Source organism: Aplidium turbinatum, chromosome 1 (assembly GCF_918807975.1).
Source record: "Aplidium turbinatum chromosome 1, kaAplTurb1.1, whole genome shotgun sequence".
Classification (NCBI taxonomy): domain Eukaryota; kingdom Metazoa; phylum Chordata; class Ascidiacea; order Aplousobranchia; family Polyclinidae; genus Aplidium; species Aplidium turbinatum.
The window spans coordinates 39,599,159-39,619,369 of NC_137472.1; the positions used below are offsets into that span (position 1 = coordinate 39,599,159).

The 20,211-nt window shown below is 39.9% G+C and overlaps 1 protein-coding gene across 1 annotated transcript in view; it reads left to right on the top strand.

Annotated features, from left to right (window-relative positions):
• LOC145778905 (unconventional myosin-XVIIIa-like) overlaps positions 1 to 17,773 on the top strand; it is a 40,806-nt gene extending 23,033 nt beyond the window's left edge. Inside the window, exons 11-42 of the mRNA XM_082590498.1 lie at positions 157 to 345; positions 1,026 to 1,236; positions 1,578 to 1,720; positions 2,173 to 2,273; positions 2,668 to 2,882; positions 3,122 to 3,318; positions 3,448 to 3,545; positions 3,652 to 3,844; positions 4,251 to 4,452; positions 5,518 to 5,677; positions 5,753 to 5,939; positions 6,031 to 6,214; positions 6,468 to 6,652; positions 6,889 to 7,017; positions 7,144 to 7,287; positions 7,367 to 7,456; positions 7,620 to 7,731; positions 10,062 to 10,181; positions 10,255 to 10,382; positions 10,659 to 10,813; positions 11,104 to 11,227; positions 11,313 to 11,411; positions 11,764 to 11,976; positions 12,306 to 12,557; positions 12,842 to 12,955; positions 13,046 to 13,246; positions 13,378 to 13,458; positions 13,548 to 13,604; positions 13,875 to 14,060; positions 14,694 to 14,780; positions 14,892 to 15,058; positions 17,155 to 17,773. Of these exons, the coding sequence (XP_082446624.1) occupies positions 157 to 345; positions 1,026 to 1,236; positions 1,578 to 1,720; positions 2,173 to 2,273; positions 2,668 to 2,882; positions 3,122 to 3,318; positions 3,448 to 3,545; positions 3,652 to 3,844; positions 4,251 to 4,452; positions 5,518 to 5,677; positions 5,753 to 5,939; positions 6,031 to 6,214; positions 6,468 to 6,652; positions 6,889 to 7,017; positions 7,144 to 7,287; positions 7,367 to 7,456; positions 7,620 to 7,731; positions 10,062 to 10,181; positions 10,255 to 10,382; positions 10,659 to 10,813; positions 11,104 to 11,227; positions 11,313 to 11,411; positions 11,764 to 11,976; positions 12,306 to 12,557; positions 12,842 to 12,955; positions 13,046 to 13,246; positions 13,378 to 13,458; positions 13,548 to 13,604; positions 13,875 to 14,060; positions 14,694 to 14,780; positions 14,892 to 15,058; positions 17,155 to 17,239 (4,809 nt within the window). The 3' untranslated portion in view covers positions 17,240 to 17,773. The remainder of the gene's footprint in view (positions 1 to 156; positions 346 to 1,025; positions 1,237 to 1,577; positions 1,721 to 2,172; positions 2,274 to 2,667; positions 2,883 to 3,121; positions 3,319 to 3,447; positions 3,546 to 3,651; positions 3,845 to 4,250; positions 4,453 to 5,517; positions 5,678 to 5,752; positions 5,940 to 6,030; positions 6,215 to 6,467; positions 6,653 to 6,888; positions 7,018 to 7,143; positions 7,288 to 7,366; positions 7,457 to 7,619; positions 7,732 to 10,061; positions 10,182 to 10,254; positions 10,383 to 10,658; positions 10,814 to 11,103; positions 11,228 to 11,312; positions 11,412 to 11,763; positions 11,977 to 12,305; positions 12,558 to 12,841; positions 12,956 to 13,045; positions 13,247 to 13,377; positions 13,459 to 13,547; positions 13,605 to 13,874; positions 14,061 to 14,693; positions 14,781 to 14,891; positions 15,059 to 17,154) is intronic.
• Positions 17,774 to 20,211: the final 2,438 nt, after the last annotated feature.

Sequence of the window (20,211 nt, forward strand, 5' to 3'; positions counted from 1 at the left end):
TGAAAAATTTTGATCAAGTGATCGGAAAAACAAAGATGTCAATATTTGTATCTGGCTAAAAGCAAGTGGTTTTCACACCGAACCAAAGAGGTGTTGCTCCGTGATGGCCCAAAATGAATGTAATTAAGCAAACATGCGTTTCATGAATATTAACAGGCCGACGAAGCCCAGTTTGACCGTGTCGGTGATTTGACCAAGTTACGTCATTTAAATGAGAGCAGCATGCTGCACACGCTGAGCCAGCGACACGAAGGAACTCTCTCATATTCATTCGCTGGTCCACATCTTGTATCCGTCCGCTTGCCTTACCTGCATCCTGCTGGAGCAAATATCTACTCGGAAAAGGTAGTTTAAAAATTTGTTTTGATTTTTATAACACACCATTTTATTTGCCTTATGAGATAAATGAATGCTGCATCAAAAGTTGTTAACTTTTTGCCCACGGTTATTGAATGGACTGCTGTAACTGTACGGGTCTTCTCGTTTTGCAAAGAAAGGTTTATACTGATTTAGTCGGGTTGATCAATCTGATAGAAAAAAATTGACCCCTTTTCATTTGTGTAGTGTTTGTTTGAGTGACCTGAACCGTATCGTGGCTTTATGCCACAGTTTGCTTGAAACAAACTGGACTCAACCCCTACAAGCATAATGCCCCTGAAGTTTTACATATTTGCCTTAACTAAGCAGGTTACTTTAACTTGCAATGTTTAAATTTATGCATAAAAAGTTGTTTTATTCTTTGTAAGCAAGTACGACCCACTGAGACTCGCGTTTTCTTCTTTTAGCCCACGACTTAATACGGATTACCGAACCCTGCAATGAGCGGAAGTCAATTCTCAATATAACGCAATACTGTCCGTTCACACTAGTGCTGCAATTGATTGGATATAGTCCGGAACCTCTATTGCATATGATTTCAATAGAAAGTCGTTTTTAAAACGTCCGCACGTGCGCCACGCGCATTAGCATATCATTTGCAAAACAATACGTGCTGCATTTTACAGTAACCCTTTGTTTATTTTCAGATGAAGCAGACTTATAAAGGCAGTAGATTTGGCGACACCCCGCCCCACTTATACGCCATTGCACAGCACGCTTACCACGCCATGATGACGTCATCCACCGACCAGTCTATAATGAGCTTAGGCTTCACTGGTTCCGGGAAGTCGAGCAACACTGAGCGTCTGCTCAGCTACTTTGCTACTATCGGTGGTCACGCAAACACTAAACTTTCAGGTGGGTTCTTTTCTGGTTACTGTTGGTTTGGAAGCAATTCTTCTGTAAATGGTTTAATTGAAAAGTGATTTGTTAATGAAAATGTATTGAATTACACCCAGCAACCATTTTTCTATGTGTAGAAATGGAAAATTAATAAAATTTCAAAACTTTTTTCACCTCGTGAAATATATTCAATGTTTTGCTATTTTTTATAAAGTAAGTTTTTTGTTTAAATTTACAACGTGAAATAAAAACAATTGGTGTACTTTTGTGTGCCTTTTACAATCCTTTGCTGCTTTAACTTCAGACAGTATAATGTTTGTAGCCTGGTAAAATCAGGTCATTGCTTTTTGTTCCAGTCGACATGACTATGTCTGTTGTGCGCATGTTCGAGTCGTTCAGTTCATCGGCCACGAAATATTGCAAGAACGCGTCTCGGTGTGTCCACGTCTACAACCTTGATTTCGATAGAACCGGCCAGTTGGCAGCCATGTCTGTTCAGGTATGTACCCAATACCCATCCAGCAAATCTGTTTTTTTTACATTGATTCAACGTCTGCAGATGTTCAATCAATGTAAAAAAATCGACTGATTTGCTGGTTGGGTAAGAATTGTTGCACGAGTGAAGGTAGATAGCATATCATCATCTTCCAAATTCGATTTTGTCCTCACTCCCCACCAATGGGGAGTGAGGACTGTGAGGCCGATTAGTGGAGATGAAATCGAATTTTGATGGTGATAATATGCTATGGTTGTTATTTGATATCGTCAAACTGGCTGTTCTGTTTCAAATCTATTATTTTTTTTTTATTAAGCCAGGCTGTCAAGTATTTGTGTCCACTAGGATTTTACACCTTTTTGAGTAGAGTTTTTTGAACGTAACATGTTGACGTTATAGTGCTTGTAAATTGACCACGTGTCAATGACGACGTTTTTACGCAATTTCTCACGTAGGCGTTGCTGCTGGAGAGGAGTCGGCTTGTGAAGCGAGCGGACGGAGAAGCGAACTTTAACGTTTTTTATCAACTTCTGCACGGCGCTGACACCCAGCTTCGGTAAGAACGTTTTCCAATTATTGTTGTCTCACATTTTGCGTTTTGTTCACGTTTTGCGTTCACGTTTACGTTTTCACGTTCGCGTTCACGTCTCACGTTTTGCATTTAAACAAAACAAACACACTGTGGTGATTGCAGATGATGTCTTGGTGTTCTTGAAGACACACACCACTCCTCTCTAGCAACAACAGCACAGTGACAGAAAATCAATTCTAGCAGTCTTGATTAATAAGAGGATTGTAAAGTATTTGCATGTCTAATCCACCATCGTAGAGTGATTAGTCTTTACAGTCCTACACCAATGTTCCAATATTAAGCCAGTATAGTGGAATCCATAGTTATTTTAATCGCTAATCCATGTACTGGTTTAGTTTTATTTCTTGACTTTTTTCAGGCGCGAACTTTTCCTTCTTGATCTGGAGCAGGAAGGAAATCCATTGATCAAGAGCAATTTCAGTTCTGATGCGGCTTTTCACCAAATGGCAGTGAAGGGATTCGCTGCTCTGCAGAAAAGCTTCGACTCGCTCGGCTTTTCTCAAAATGAAGTGAAAGCTGTCTATGCAGTGCTGGCGGCTTGCCTACATTTAGGATTAGCTGGATCACAGAAAGGTGATTGCTTCATGATTTGTTTATACATTATTCTGTGTGTATTGTGACTATTGAAAAAGACAGTTTGCTTTGTAACGAACTTTACTGACTCCTTGTTGGTGGCGTGTTTATTATGCGTAGTGGCATAAAGACATGTTCTTGAAACAAAACGTTTGGGATTATTTTATGTTGGAGCCAACTTTTTGATACCAATCAGGTATGAATTAATTGAAGCCTTAACTCGCCTTTTCTTTTCTTAGTTAATGGAAGCAAATATCAATTTGCAAGAGCCGACTCCGCTCAGAAAGCATCTTCGCTGCTTGGTTTTCCTGCAGAAAACTTAGCAAAGATGATATTTCAGCCCGCATCACCTGGCAAGCGGCACAGGACGGCTTCATCTGCATCTCTGAAGCGTTCAAATTCCGGCCTCTCATCCGCTTCCAGCATGACTCATCAGGTTCGCTTGAGATGATGTTGGTATGTTTTCTAACGATTTACAAACCGGCAGCGAATTTTTCATAGTCAAACCGAGCATATGATATGTTGGCAATAGCTAGTACTTCGTTAAAGTGACCTTCTTGTACAGGAGGATGATGGTAAAGATTTGGGGCAGCAGGCATTGGAGGCGTTCATCATCGGTCTTTATGCTGAAATTTTTCGATGCGTTGTTTCGATTATCAACAGGTTAGTAACAACCTCTATTTAAAAAGAAAACAAAGATAACCACAGCGGTTTGGAACACTTTGTGTATGAAGAAGGAATGCAATGTTTCTTGTTTTTTATATTCCAGGGCTCTCTCGTCGTCACAGCGAGCCCAGAACACGATTCTTGTTGTCGATACACCCGGTTACCAGGGCTGGGACAGTCAGGTGTCTAGTCAGCCCGCTTCGTATGCCGATCTAACCTTCAACTACGTGCAAGACCGCCTGCATGCTCTCTTCCACTATAACGCTTTCACTCTTCACAAAGATCGTTACCAACAAGTGAGCTGTGACGGGCGTTTTTTGATTGGATGTGTCGGCTTGAAATTGAGCTGCTACTAAAAGTTTGAAAAATATCCGGCTTTTAGAATCTAACTTCTACTTTTTGGTGCATCGATTGCAATGTCATCCCATCGGATAAACTCAGACTCGGAAAATTAAAGCAAAAAATATAAAGGAAATGGAGAAATCATTTGCTAGAGAAGTACATAATCCTGATGAGCGTCCAAAATGTTTACTGTTGTCTAAATATCTAGTCTAGTACTTACCAATCCTGCAAATGTCTTTTTCGACATTATATCAGACTGAAAGCTATGTATAAAAATCACTGTATAACAGAACAAATTTATTCATTATATGAAAGAACATCAAGAAGCGCGTAATCATCAGAAGTTTATTTTGGTATCAGGAAGACATCGACTGTGAGGTGGTCTCCCCCGATAACAACTTCATGCCGGCTGTCGATGTTGTAGACCAGCCTCCAGCCATAGGAGGGGCCGGTGTGAAGGGCTTGCTGTGGTTACTGGACGAGGAAGCTGCTTCTCCTGGCGCTACAGACGAAACCTTCATCGAGAGGCTGCTGCTTCATTACAGCAATCCGCCACAAGCCGGTATGAACCTGTTCAGCTCAAACCGGTTGTGATCATTTCGGGTTCTGTCAATAAATTTTGAAAAATTATTTCACTCGTGTTCTGAACTACAAGGAGGTATTTCAGTTGTTTATCGAATCTGCATTTGTTTGAAACCTCTTTGTCACAATCAATGTGCAAGGCCTCGCGTCGGGCTGCTTTGCGTCTTGACAGAATGTGCTGTTTTCATTATGGAATTTTGAGCGATGTGATTATCGGGTATTGACCTGAAGTAACCTTTGAATGAGAAATCTGTATTATGTAACGTATTTCCAGAATCGTCTGTAAGCATGCAAATCTGGAATGTTCTGTTGTTTTTCATAATTTCTGAGCGTCGTTTGTCATGACGTCATAAGGATGTTTACCCGTAGATGTCCGATTGCGAAATATTTATTATGTAAGATTCTTCTACCCTACGTGACATTCTTTAAACTTCTTTGAGTTTCTGCTTGTTTACATTAATGCAACTTGACAGAACAATGTGACATTACGTAACCTTCTCGAAGTTGCTGGACCGAACGAACCTTTTATAAATAGTGGTGTATTTTGCATTATGATGATTATTATGGGAGTCGTATTATGATGAGTTGATTATTATTATGAGTTGGTGATGAGAGATCATTGTTGTTGTAGCAGCAGCTGTTAGTAGACGCAAAGATTATTGTTGATCGAGAGTTGAAGTATTGAATACGAGTAAAGCAAAGTTGATGTTAATATAATTTCTATTTGAAATTACAATCGTATGAGAAGCTGTGAGTGGATCACGTTAGACTCGATCAAAAGCCGCAAGCGTTGGAATCTATTGCTGTTTACTGTTACTTTGATTAATTGCTGGAAGTGGTGAACCATTCGTTGGAGTCCTTCAAGCGTTTTCATATATATCATTTCACTAGTAGAACTATCCGTGAATTTAATTGACTGCTTTTCGGTTTAACCCATTAAACTACGTCATTGAACCTTTCCAAGTCTTTTTCCTGGTAAGAGATAGAAAGAAACCGTGACACTCTTCTTAAAATCAAGATTTTACTGGACCACATTTTTCTTCAGCTTCGTCGGTGGTCGAGCGGTCTTCAAATCAAGGTCGCTTCATATTACGTCACCAAGCTGGTGCTTGCGCAGTAGAGTACGACGCATCGGGATGGCTCCGTTATGCTTACTACAATTCCACTGTATCTGGTGCTTTGGAGGTTTTGCAAGATTCCAAGAAGTAATGACTTATTCATACAATAATGTTTTATTCTAAAAAAAAAAACTTTACTAAATTATTTTTTTTTCGTTTTAGAAAACACTTGACCGAGTGTTTCGGTTCAGGCGGCGAGAAGCTGCACGGTTCGGTGGCCGGTCTTAAACTGGATGCAGGCGGTTCAAACCTGAAACGAGCTTCAAGCTTCCGCAAGGCTTGGTCATCCAGCACAGGAGCGGCTGCTGCAGTCAAGAAATCAATGTGCATGCTCACGAAATTCCAAACGGTGAGCGGAAATGTGGTTGCAATTCAGAACGAAAACTTGACGTTTTCGAGTTTAGTGTTATTCACTTTTTATTGCTTGCTTCTTCCTCCAGGATGGCTTAGTGGACATGCTCCGACGCGTCCAACCTCACTTCATCCTCTCCTTGTCTCCACATTCTCCCCGGAGTGACAGCCAACCTCAAGCCGTCACATTTGACGTCGCATTTGACGTCGCATTCGTGCGGCAGCAGCTTAGAGGCTTCCAGCTTCTTAGTGCTGCTCGTACCCTCAAACAAGGTAATTGCTGTTAATTCAAACAGCTTCTTCGACTTGGTAATTATTTTCTAAAGCTCTCGTGTTATATTTTTTAATTCAAAAGTAAATTTGTCAAAAAATAAACAACTATAAGTTCTGCGTGTGACGTAAAATATACTGTAAACGAAAGAAATATACCTCTTTAATTTAGTTTTTACATGTCGGTTTGCAGTCTAAATATAATTTAAACGATTTTGTTGCTTCAACATTTTATCTTATATTTGTTTTACTCCAGGTTACCCTGAGCACATTGTCTTTTCGGACTTCCGCCGTCGCTTCGATGTTCTTTTGCGCCAATTGAACTCTAATCTTCCGAGCAATTCGACGACAATAGCCTTGCTCGAAGACCGAGAAGCGGCGGAAAACATCATCAAGCATGTCGAGCTGAGTCGATCACAGTACAAGATGGGAGTCAGTCAGGTGTGACATCGAATCGTAGCGGTTGTTGTTTGAGTCTCATGGTTACCATCCCAAGATGTCGATGTTTTCTAATGGGGAAATTGCGTCATTGAAAAATCGCCCGTTGACTTCACCTTTTTTAAGATTTCATCATAAATTCATGTCAAACAAACACTGAAGATCAGCGCTTGTGTGAATTAAGTTTTCGGGGTTTAGTTTCAGCTGGGTATGTCTGAAGCTCTTTGTTTTTGTTTCAGGTTTTCTTTCGCTCTGGCATCATGAACATGCTCGAAGACAAGAGGAATGAGAAGATTTCCGACGTCATGGTTGCTTTCCAAGCGCGTTGCCGTGGTTACCTCGCTCGGAAGCGATACGAAAGGAAAAAGGTGACACGTTTTTGAAGTTGGAACGGCGTTATCACCATGTTATGCTTTTAACGTTACTTTTACATGAATTACTGTCAAATAAACCACAAAATAGCCGCAAATTCATCGATAAGGTTTTTATTTTAGGTTCAAGTGGTTGCCATTCGCTGCATCCAACGCAACATTCGGAAATTTATGGCGATCCGACAGTGGCCATGGTGGAGGCTTCTCACTAAAGTGCTTCCTCTTGTAGAAGTCACTCGCACCGAGGAAGAACTCCGAGAAAAACAGGTCAGGAAAAAACTTCAAAATAAAACAATTTGAAAAGTCAGTTGTTTTCAAGTCATCAATCGACTTTCTTATTCGTCAGGCTGATCTGGATCTGATCACTGAGAAGTTTGAGAGAGTGCAGAGCGAAAGAGACGACTTTAAAAACTCGAGTGCGAAAAGCGAAATGAAGGTAACTATAAGATGCTGCAGCTTTCCAGATAACAACATCCGCCGTTTTTACATTGCTTCAACGTCTGCAGGTGTTGAATCAATGTAAAAATAACGGATTTTACTGCCTGACTTGCCAAAAGTACATTAAATATGTTGTGTTATCATTCTTGTTACTCGCTCAGTTGCAAGAAGTGATGATGCTGCTTGAAGACGAACGAACGACCTCAAGCCACGCCAGCGAGTTGTTAGAACACGAAAGAAAGGAGAGATTGCGAATGGAGAAACTTCTAAAAGGTTAGGATTGCTTGAAGTTGATATTACTATTCCAGTCCATTACTGTCTGCTGTTTACCCGTGTAATTCAATGCATAATGTTGATACATCATTGATTCGATGTGACTCAATGGTCTATGCATTATAATCTTGCTTTCCGAGCAACTTTGGTGTTATGACCATTGCAACATCGCAATTCTTATCCCAGTCTCGTTTCAATAAAGACGCAGTGGGTATGTGTTCACTGTTTAGTGTTCAGGCTGGTTATTAGGGTGTTTCATTTTTTCACCATTTTTGAAATTCAAAATGCCTGGGGTCCCATCTGGTGGTATTTGGGGTAAAAAGTTTACAACCCAATTTTTTTTCAATTATGACGTCATATTGAGGTGGTCCACGAGGTTTGAAATTTTTCGACCTCAAAATCTCGAAATTTGGTCGTATCTCCGGAACCGCTCATAATAGATCGACAAAACTAGTATCAAAATGCGCAGAAGGGTCGGTTTCCTATGCATGATGTAGAGAATATTAAGGTCTATGTGCTTCAGAAAAAAAGTTATTTCAAAAAATCTGATTTTCGGTCTATTTTCTCCTGATGAACAGAGATCAGGTGATCAAGATAAAAGTTTTTCTGTATTTTTCCACTCTTGGAAGCTGTTATTGCGTAATAATAGTTGGTGTTAAGGTTTCAGTACTGGGCTTGTCTAGTCTTGCTATTTGGTTAAGCAAAGCCCCATTTTGCATTGATCCGGGACCCTTCTTGGCGCCGTCCACAAAAGAAATGACATGGGAAAGATATATTTCGTTTATGTGGAACATGCATTTAAGGGTATGAATATCATGACCAACTTCATCATTAAAATAATTAACCAGTCGAGTATTGACTCCGGACTTTTTTCCTGTGTTGAGAGCAGTCGTATCAGCCATGACTGAACATATTTGGGATAGGTAAACTCTGCAAGCCTCCTGGATGATGGTGCCAAAAATCAGTTCTGCAGTGACCGACACACTTTTGGGAAAAGATTTAGGCTAACAGCAAGCACACTTTCGTGCTTCATGCCATTATCATCAATAAGTTGGCCCAAGAAAACATCGATCTATATTATCGACAACGCGCCCATCATAACATAACTGCATGGCAGAAGATGAGTTGAGAAGGTTCTCGCTTTCCATCAGAGATTTTTCTCTCGTTTTTTGTCGTTGGCGGTATGCTGTCGAAGGTGATGCAGCATTGCAGCTACTTGATCTTTTCCAAGAACCGACCTCATAAGATCTGACTGCTGGCGTACCGAAGTCATCCTACGATCAGCAAGTACATAACTTCTATCATTTATGGAAAAAGAATGTACTTTCTTGTACACTTTTCCCCAAACAGCTGGTTTCAGAGGCTCGTATTCCAATTCATATCACCATCAGAGTCGCTTTCGCTACTGTGTAGACATCTAACTACTTCATTTATGTTTTTCTGTTTCAAACATAGTAGTACCGATGCTTTGGCAGATTGTATGCCAGAAGTGCTAGGTTTCTCTGCTTGCTAAGCACGGGAAAACCAGCTTTGTTTCATATGCCAACTACATCTTTCAGCAGTTCATCTTTCAAATCTTTGAAATGGGGTATTTTCTCCAAAAACTTAGGATTAGTTTCGGCTACTTTCTTCCTCAAGTAAAAATAGTGACTGACTATATCTGAATTAAGGGGAAGCACATTTCTCTCCAATTCCTTGAAGTGTTGCATCGACTTACTAATATCTGACCTTAATGCCATAATGACACTTAATCTAAAGCAGGTGAGCAGCATACCTCTTCCTCAACGGTTGCATTAATATTATAATAGTAATACCTTCAAATTACCGTTTTATCTCTTGCAAAACGAACAAGGACTATTATTACGCAATAACAGCTTCCAAGAGTGGAAAAATACAGAAAGACTTATTATCTTGATCACCTGATCTCTGCTCATCAGGAGAAAATAGACCCAAAATCAGATTTTTTAAAATAACTTTTTTTCTGAAGCACATAGACCTTAATATTCTCTACATCATGTATAGGAAACCGACCCTTCTGCGCATTTTGATACTAGTTTTGTCGATCTATTATGAGCGGTTCCGGAGATACGACCAAATTTCGAGATTTTGAGGTCGAAAAATTTCAAACCTCGTGGACCACCTCAATATAACGTCATAATTGAAAAAAAATTGGGTTGTAAACTTTTTACCCCAAATACCACCAGATGGGACCCCAGGCATTTTGAATTTCAAAAATGGTAAAAAAATGAAACACCCTACTGGTTATGTCTTAAGTGTCAGAGAAATATCCACCTTATCTCTTGAAACACCAAGTGATGTTCACCTCGCAGACATGCAGGCCAACTATGGTGATCTACAGGACAGAGCTGAGGCTATGGAGGTGGAGCTTGCTGAGAAAAGACTTATGTATTCGGAGCACACCCGCCTTGACTCGGACGACGAAGCAGAAGGTGGGTTATATTGTGGTTGGTTTGACGTTTGGTGACGTTGGATCGACAGAAAAATATGGACGTTTTTGTACAGATGGCGAATACAAAGCGAGGTATGAAAAAGCCGTGCGAGAATTCAACTTTCAAAATAAGAAGAAGTCGCAGGAATATGAGGACAGTTTGGAGGAATTACATTCGAGCAAGAAAACTGTGGAAAAAAAAGTATGTGCGCGATCATTCACGTGTTTCTTCGAGAACCCACTTTGTGTTGAAATTGCTTCACATTGCCAAACTATAAGCTTTGTTTGCCAATTGGTGCAATGGGGCATGTGCAGTTTATTTTGCCATCTTTCTATAGTCTTGCAGAGCTCGCACTTGCGTCGTGTCTGCTTCGTTGATTATGTGATGTAGTGTTTGTGTTTCACCATTAACCGTTATCCCGCATCATCTTAGAATTTCCATTTTCTGGTGATTTAACTTGACGTTTTTTCTCACAAGCTTGCACAACTCCAAGAGGAGCTGGATGACCAACATCGCATTGAGAACAGCAACAGAAAGAAGCTGCACAAGCTGAATGCGGAGCTGAGTGACGCCAAAATCCACTTGGAGGAGACGATGGTCAAGAACCATGAGTTGGAAAAGAAGCAGAGGAAGTAAATACCTTTGTAATGATGTGTACATCGCGTTATGCCAGTGTTCGGCATTTTTAATTTTTGCGCCAGATGAAAAACTGTTTTAGTGGGAACCTTATCAACTAATGTTTTAATTCATTTCTTTCATTACTTGCAACATTTTATCAGTTTTGTTTGTGTAAAAATTTTCAAATTAATCATACTCTGTTTACATTATCTTTTGAACGAGCATTACCTTCATTAAAAATGCTTCAATACCAAGCTTCGGCTTCTTCCAACTTGGCCACTGAACTCAGATTTGTTATGTGAAGGTTTGATAGCGAGCTCTATGCCGTCCAAGCCAATGTCACGGAACTCAAGTCAGCGAGAGATCGTTTCCAAAGAGAGAAGGACAAGATCTTGTTAGAGAAGAAGGATTTAGAGAAGGAAGTTGATGTAAGTGGCGATTACTTCTGGTTGTAGCCTTCGCCTTCCATGTTGTCGTTTCTTTGTTGTATTACGGGTTTTTGTGACGTCTAAGGACAAAGCTGAAGACATCGAGACACTTAATCACAAGATTAGAAGACTGGAGGACGAGCTGGAAGATACGGACAGGAAAGACACTGATGATAGACAGGCGGTGAGTTTTAAAGTTCAGAAAAACTAAACTACCTACTCTGTTTCTGTTTCTCGGCAGTCGAGTTTCTACTTGTTTTCTACGCTGTTTCTACTTGTTTAATCCGTTGTCCTTGTTACTGAGAACGGTAGAATCAGCACCAAAACCAATCGGAAGATGTAGTATTATACGTAATTTTTATTTTTTGAAACAATATTAAAAGTTTGTTGTCATGAAGGGTCAAAACATGGAACAGTAACTTCAATCCATATATCGCTAGTAAAAATTTCCTTTTTTGTAAAAAGTTTTCCTAGAAAAAGATTAAATTCTATTCAATTCACATTTCAAGAATAATGTAATCTTCGTTCCTCTTCAGGTGAACAGCTTGAAGAAGCATATTCGTGAGTTGGAAGCGAAAGTGAAAGATCAGGAAGAAGAGCTGGAAGAGCAAGCCAGCACCATCCATACACTGGAGCACAACAAGGAACGACTTGAAATGGCGGCGGAACATGCCAGGCAGCAACGTCAACGTGAGGTGGACGGGAAAGATGAGGAATTGGAGGAAATGAGATCCTCCTACATCAAAAAGGTAACTTGTTCTAATTGGGGCATGGTTGTGCCGTGACTGAACTATGGAAAAATATATTGAGCTGATTTTTCACGTAATTTTTTGTTGCAGCGTTCTTTTTAAAAGCTAATAACGTGAAAGGTAAAGAATTGTAGTTTCATGGAACGACACTTTTTATAATGTTCATCATAGTTAGATAGGCTAGATTATAAAAAAAAAATTTGAGCGAACATAATATAGCACTAATAGACGCACTGGACGAGAAACATCAACGTGTTTGAATACAGAAACTTAATTGAAAATTTCACAACATCGCCTACTTCTCTTTACTACTTGCTTTTTGTATGCAGATCAAACAGTTAGAACTCCAGGTTGAAGAAGCTGACGAAGAGAGAGCTTCGATGTCGAAGCAGAAGCGAGATCTCGAGCACGAACTGAAAGCTGCACGTGAGGAAACCCCGCGAGGCGACGTCGACATGGAGAAGCGGCTGCGTCGAGACTTGAAACGCTACAAGGCTCTACTTGCCGACGCTCAAACCATGATCGATCATTTGAAAGCTGACGTGGTCAGCAAGCAACAGATGAGACAACTCAAAGCTCAAGTATGTACCTGAGGTGTTATACCGTAGGGTTTGGTTTGCTGAACTGCACATACGTATCAAAACAAGTAACACCACTTGATTTAACATATTCAACATAAGCAAAGATATAATTGGCATATTTCTAGATTTCATGAAACCTTCGAAGGATGTCTACTAGAGTAGATATACATTTTTTACTAAGTTGCTGATTTGAGGAAATAGAACAACAGCTTTGTGTCTCGTGTTGATTTGTAACTTGCTTCACTGCTTTGTCACGTGATTTCAGTTGTCATCATACGTTTCAGGTGGAAGACTTGCAATACACCAGCTCCACTGCTGTGAAGTCAAGAAAAACCATTGAATTGGAAGTTGAGGACTTGCAAGCTCAATTGGAGGAGATATCGAAGTCCAAACAGGAGGTTTGTTCTTAGAAACATGAAGATGCGGATTGTGTTTTTCGTTTGGATCAACTATGTAAAGCACAACCAACGAAATCTTCTGCTACTCAGTCGGAATCTCGGGTCAGTGGCTTGCAGCGGGAGGTTCACGAATTGAACTCCAAGTTGGAGGAGGACGCTGAAGATGCTCAGGAGACCGTGAGGAAGTATCGGCAGCTGGTGCATCAGCAGACGGAGGATAAACGACTTCTCGTGGAAGCTGAGGCAAACGTGGAGGAAGCAAAGCATGAGAAGAACTTGCTTGAAGAGAAGGTGATTAGTTCAACATCCTGCTATGAAAACTTTGTGTCTGTAGATTCGTGATGAATGTTTCATTTGCGACTTTTCCATAAGACATGGTCTCATGTAATTCGAACAAAAACCATTTCTTGTTTATTTTCAAGATTTTGAATTTGCAAAATCAACTCCTGTACCTGGAAGAAAACACGAGCGACAACGCCACCGTGAAGCGTCTGGAAAGCAAAGCAAGTTTTATTTGCGTCATTTTCAAGCTCAGTTCTTCGTTTTCTGGTCTAATAGCGGCGAGTTTTTTAAAATTATTTTGCTGTTGCAGGCTAAGGATTTGGAAACTAAATTGGAATTTCAGAAAACAACTACCCGGCGTTTGGAAGTGAGTAAAAATTCCCCAAAATTAGTTTTACGTCGAAAATTGCACATTTTGTAATTTAAAAATAAAGTTATCACAATACTTTGGTTTATTGCGCCACAAACACATGAAACTTTGTAACAATTTTAGTTGAAACACAGAGAAATAAGTAGAAAATTTTCGCCTTGCAAGAAGCTCTCAACAGAGAATCTAGATTTACAAGTGCAGCAAAAGTGACATTTGGAAATGTCATGATAAGAAACACATAAATGACCCCTTTTCTATTCACGTCAGGTTCAATTAGCTAGAGCGAAAGAAAATAACGAAAAACTGGTGTCAGAGCGAGATTCCCACATTGCCAGCGAACATCGTGAGAAGGAAGCGTTTAAGCGTGTCCAACGACAGCTTCGAGAAGCCAAAGATGAGCAGGCGGACTTACTGAAGCGTGAACAAGAAGCCTTGCAGAAGAGACACGATCTTGTACGTGAGAAGATTTCAAAAGTTCAACTTCTAATTTCTGTAACTGTGTGGTGTTGCACAGTGCACAGTCAATCTTCAGTTATCAGTTTCTCTGGTTTGTTGTAGTATTCAACTATATAGTGAAAACAGCAATTACAAAAGAGTACCTACCACCTCCCACAACCAATGTGCCTTTAATTCAGGAATGTGCAATCTACGGCACAAGCCCATCTTTGTTTCCACGCAGACTGGGTTAACCGATCGAAACCCAGTTTGTTATTGGGAGGTAGCAATATAACTACAAACGCTTGCGCTTGAACTTCATGGACCCTTCCACCAGAGCAGAAAGTTTTATTAAGTCTCCGCTCGAACGACAATGGAAGACGCCAGGGCTTTAATGACTTTAATCCCCACATCTCTGAACAGATTCATGCGAGATTTTGAGTGGCAACGTTTTTTTTTTTTTTTTTGAAGATTTGCGTTGTTGGCATAGAAGAACGCATAATGTTATAAAGTAACAAAACTAGATTTGAAAATTTTTCATTCAATATTTTCAATGCTTCTTCCTGCCGCTCAAAAATTTGTCTTGTGCGGTCGCAATAGAACCGCATAAAGCTTTTTGCTGCTTTAAGACTGTTATGTCATTTACAACAGGAGATGGAAGTTGGTGAACACGAAAACCAAATCGAAAGCTTGCAGTCCGATCTCAAACTTGCCTTCAAACGAATAAGCGACTTGCAGGTCAGTTAATCACCAGCAATTTCCGGCTGAAACTAGATTAAACCTGATTTACATTAACTGTTTCATTGGATGAAAATATTTCATGATTTCACCCAATTGCTTATCATTTAGGTTTCTCTTGAAGAGCTTGAGGAATCTGATATGGACGAAGATGACGACGATGATGATATGTCTTCCTCTGATGAAGAGTATTCCCCGAGAATTGGATGGAGAAGTAGACTGAGCACATCTGGATACAGTGCGCGAAATAAAACAAGAACTAGTATCGCATCTTCAAGGTAATTTCGTTTTTATTATACACAACATACATATTTGGCAACGTCATGGTTAGTTTAAGTGCAAGTTTAAAATTAGATTTATACCGATACATAACATTTTAGCCTGATATGCCACTGTAGTTCCATCTCTACATAATGCTTCAACTAGTTGTCAATCTTTAACTTGCTTTCTTTTCTTTATTTCCATTCTTTTTTTCTTAACAATTCTCTTTTTCTCTCTCCAATTCTCATTAGACTTGACAACGACGACAACCTTTCTGACAAGATCGACTCAACTTCAAGTTATAGTTTTAAATATCGACCTTCCGCTTCCTCTAATGGCGGTTTGTTCAATGAAAAGGCGAAATCTCTTAGATCCGGATCTAAAATGTCTGATGTACTCGGAGCTAGTCCCGTTGAAGATTCGATGTCGGATTACGGAAGAAAAGTAGCCGACAGTGTCATCACTGCTGCTAGTACGCGAAAGAAGAAAATAATGTCGAATGGATCGGTTTTGTCGGCATCGAGTTGGGAGGAAAATGGTAACGATGCCGCTTTACGTCGACACGAGTCGCTTGATCGAGTGAGCAAGACTCTGGCAAATGAAGATCCGTCTCTGCTCTTGTATGGAAAACCTGGCAACATTGCCGTGAACTTGGGCTTGGGAAAAGCGCGTTCTTTTCACGCACTGAACGAGAATCTCCGTGCTGTGAAGTCGCGACAGAACTTGCCCGAGTCGCGTCGAAGAGAACTGCAGTTGCGCGATAAAGTCAACAGCGACATTGAGAAAATGAAACTGAGCAAGCAGCCTCGGTATGAGCGATCCGCGAGCGCTCTTGATTTCCGGCAAGGCGAGGATGAAAGAGATTTTGATACACACAGTGTTAAAGAATACGGGCACCGTGCGTACTCGGATATAGAAGATGACGACTTAGACAGGCCAAGGCCACCGAGCGTAATTAGACGCAGCCGGACAAGCAGCATGTACTCGCCGACCAAACCCAGTAGCAGGTCACCTGGTGAACGTAACGTCGCTGCATCGCCTGTGCAATCCGATACGGATCTTATTCTTCAAAGACACGAATTCCTTCAAGGAGAAAAAAATAAACCGTTTACGTCACGATTTTTACAAAATGCGAAGCATCGTCATGAAAGGCGCAGAATTTCTCCAAGCAATGAGGTTTTGCCGCCGCACTCTTACCATAGATTCGAAGGTTATGACGACGATCAGTCCAACGAATGCTTTGACGACCCGAACTCGTTTTACCCTTCCAAATCCGATAACGCAATTCCCGGTAACTGGAACAATCACCAAGCGCACATCATGCGACAACGACAACAACTCGACAGGAAAGCTCCAAACCGCCAGCAGCCGCAAAGGGCCGAATGGTTCAAACAGAACTTGATTGATTTCAGTGACGATTTAGATGCAGACAGTCTACTCGACGAAGACGACATCAGCCTTTCTCGCTTTGGTATGAACGACAGTCCTAATTGCAATGGCAACCTCAACCAAACAATGCAACCTCGTGCCAGATCCCGACAGATAACAAGGAAACCGACTCGCAGAGTTGACGGAACTAAAGAAGCACCTCCACTTACTTCTCGTTCGCTGAGTCGCGGTCGAGAAGGCTTCCAGCGGCAGCAACAAGTCAATTACAATAGCGACTGCGACGACAACCTATTGGATGACATTGACTTAAGCGTCCCTGACAAAGGAGATCCATTGGACAGTATTATCAGGAAGTACTTATACAGGAAGTAACTTTTTATCGCATCTTTCTTTTCTGTCTGTTGCTTCGATTGTGACTTCCGGATGGAGAAGGGGCGGGTGTTTATTGTGGTTTAGAATGTGAAACGTTGCAATTCAGTTTGTGAATGCATGTTAAACTTTGGAATCAATTGATAAAAACGATCTTCTGTGAACTTCCACTTTTCTCTGTCAATGATGATGTTGCTCTCAAATTGACTTACAAAGTTTTTCAAAATCTCACTTTCGTATCACCCGGCTTGTTCTTTCCCGTATACTTTTTGGTAGACACGTCAGCCAAAAAAAAGTTCTATAAGAAACATAAATTTCTATATTGATTTCAGCACTAAACTTTTAATCTGTCCAGGACTTATTCATCCGACGAAGATTCGCTTCATAACTTTTCGGCTCGAAACGGGAGCGCTTTCCGTAACGCAGATGGTTTGAGCTGATTTACTTCACTGCAGCGGGTGTAGCTTCTTGATGACATAATCGATTGGTCGAATGCCGACTCTGAGACCGCGGCACGTTTCACGACAAAGTCTAAACCAATTCAACCAATCAAATTTTGAATGTAGAAATAGCGCTTTTTAAGGTATTGGATGTACGCGCTTGTGCTTTTGTTTACCAAATCAGGCAGCTACGAACCTTCTGTTTCAAACTGTCGTTGATTTTCAGTCGCTTTTATTTCAGTATTGCTGCTGTACAATCATATTGGTCAATTTTGTGTAATTCGATTTATGTTTAAAAACATCTATAAATTTGTTACGACAATGTTTGTAATATTCTCTCCTATGGAATACAAGCCAAAAGGTATCTGCAAAGTGGTAGATTATTGTAGCCCGATCTTATGATTGGACTGTGCTTGATATTACACTCGAAACTGCTCCTGACGATTGTATTGAAAAATGTGTTGTTCTTTTTGAAGAATTGATGCTGTATTGTGGAACTGCAAGTTAGTCAATATAGAGTATTATCGTAATGCAGACTCTCTGTGAGCTATGTCTGCTTCGTCAGACGTCAAGAGTGCAAGTGCAGCTGCTTTTGTTAGCGGACACTTTAAATTAGCTAAGTCTTTAAGTAAAACTCGACACAGGTCTTTCATGTTTAGAGTAAAGCGGGGTGCCACGCAACAAAGGCTATTCATTGGCTAGCGCTCGTGCAAGTCGCCGTGGCTATTTCGTCGAGACTTTATAGGCGTAACCATCGCCAAATGCCCCGATAGCTCAGTTGGTTAGCGCGTGACTTCTGGAACGACGAAACTTCAAGATCAAGCGGCGCTGGTTCGACTCTCGGGGTGTGCGCTTGAGCAACGCATTCTAAAGACTGCTCTCCATTCAGCGGCAACAAGACTTCAACAATCGGAAACTTCACTCTGTCAATCTCGGTAACCGGCCCTGCGTCAAGAGCCTCTACAAGTATGCGAAACTACCAGGAATAACCTATCAAGGCTTTGTCAGTCCGAGGATAAAGATTCAAACCAATTCTTTGGCTGATCAAATAATCACAAAAAAAGACCTACAGTTTTGTAGGTTAATATAAATCATTCTTTTCAATAAGTAAATTGATCTGACGTGAAACAATTGTTGGGCCTTCGTCACCGTAGACATTTCATTGTAAGTCAATCATTGCCCGCCCAATGCAAATTCTTGTATTTCCGACGAAAAAATTTAAAAGCAGATATCTATTAGGCTACAATAATCGAAACAACAAAGGTGTTGTATAAAAAAAAGAAGACACGGAGATGTGATAAAACATAAAAACCAATGCAAGGTTTTCTGATGATTCACCAGGCATTTTTAATTTATTTCTTTTGAGAAAATGGTTGTTTCATTTTAACTAGGCTACGTAGGAAGTAAACTATTCTCAAATATTCTAAGACTTCTAAAAAAGGAATGACAAAAAGTTGACACGGCTGGTGTGCAAGCTAACTGAAAATGTAGAAAGTGTTCTCTTTTTTGAAAGACTTGCTTCGTAATAGGTATACTTTAGCAAAAGCTTTGTCACATTTTGTTGAAAAGTTTTTTCCAATACACATCGCATGACGCCCCCAGGAAAAGAGTTTAAAGGTTAACCTACATACGTGACGGTACGTCGTACAATGACGTTGACAGACGTTGAATCAATTTAAAAAACAACTGACACAATTCGTGTTACAAAAAAAAAAGAGATAAACGAATGCAAGGGATGGTATTATTTTTTAAATTAACTATTAATCTTCATGAGCCATAATATTTGAACTGCTTCATATTCTAAAAATAACCTACAGGTTTCATGATTGAAAATGTAATGGACGTACAGTAGCTTTACATTAAAGTGATGCAATTCATCGCAAGCATCTCCACGACTTCCGGTTCTTGCTGTTGCGCTGTCAAAACGATATATTTCAACCACGCGGTGACACACAAATAAACAACCAGGGGAAAGTTTAACAGGAATTTTTACAAATAAAACCGTCAAGTTAGCGCTTTGACTTTCGATAGTGTGTGCTATATAAACACAAATTTTGTCCTTGTATCATATGATTTCACCTATTAATAGTGATGAGGCAAGAGTTCATGCTCTTGAAGCAGTTGTGCTAATGACAGTGATATGTTATGCTAATTTCTTATTCGCCACGTAAAATTGAAAGGTAGCTCATTCATTTATTTATTGATCTATTATTTTCATTAAGTTTTTTATACTGCATTTCAGACTAGAATAGGTTAGACTAGCCTACAATAAAAATTTTCAGCATGGATATACTTTGATTTTGATAAAAATTAACGACCATTGAAATTACCAAACACAGCGTGGCTACCTGATTGTTACAAATAAACAGTTTGTTAAATAGGCTACTGTAGTGATTTATTTACAATAAGTAGGCTATCTTAATTCTCCAGTAAAATCAGTAAAGGTCCAAAAGATAATTTCGACCCAAGCCCTTGATGAAAAAAAAACTAGCCTATCTTCTTTTTGTTTTGCTTCCTTTTCTGATGCATTTTTTCATTTTTAAGAAGTATTCTTGTTTTTTAGAAGAAGGCCTATTTTGCAAGGTATTAAAGTTTGGGAATTTTATTGGTATCGAGTCCAAAGTATCCTTTCAACGGTTCTGAGTATGGGGGTATATTAACATTATTAACTATTTAAAAAAAGTATAAACTGCAGTAGGGGAGAGTAGGGTTAGTTGGAAGGCGGGGTTAGTTGAAAAATGATCATTTTTTTAACTCTCGATAACTTTTTTAAATATTTACTGCCAAGATGTGAAGTAGTTTATAAAAACACATAATCCATGTTAGTTTCGAATTGTTAAGTCAAGATTTCCGTGTTTGGCTGACAATTTGGTATTTTCTTGCTTTCGAAGTAAAAATTTTGGTGTATTAAAAAACATCTTATGCGTCGATATCGTTAAAGATTGGCAGAAGTTTTTTGATGTGTGTCATCT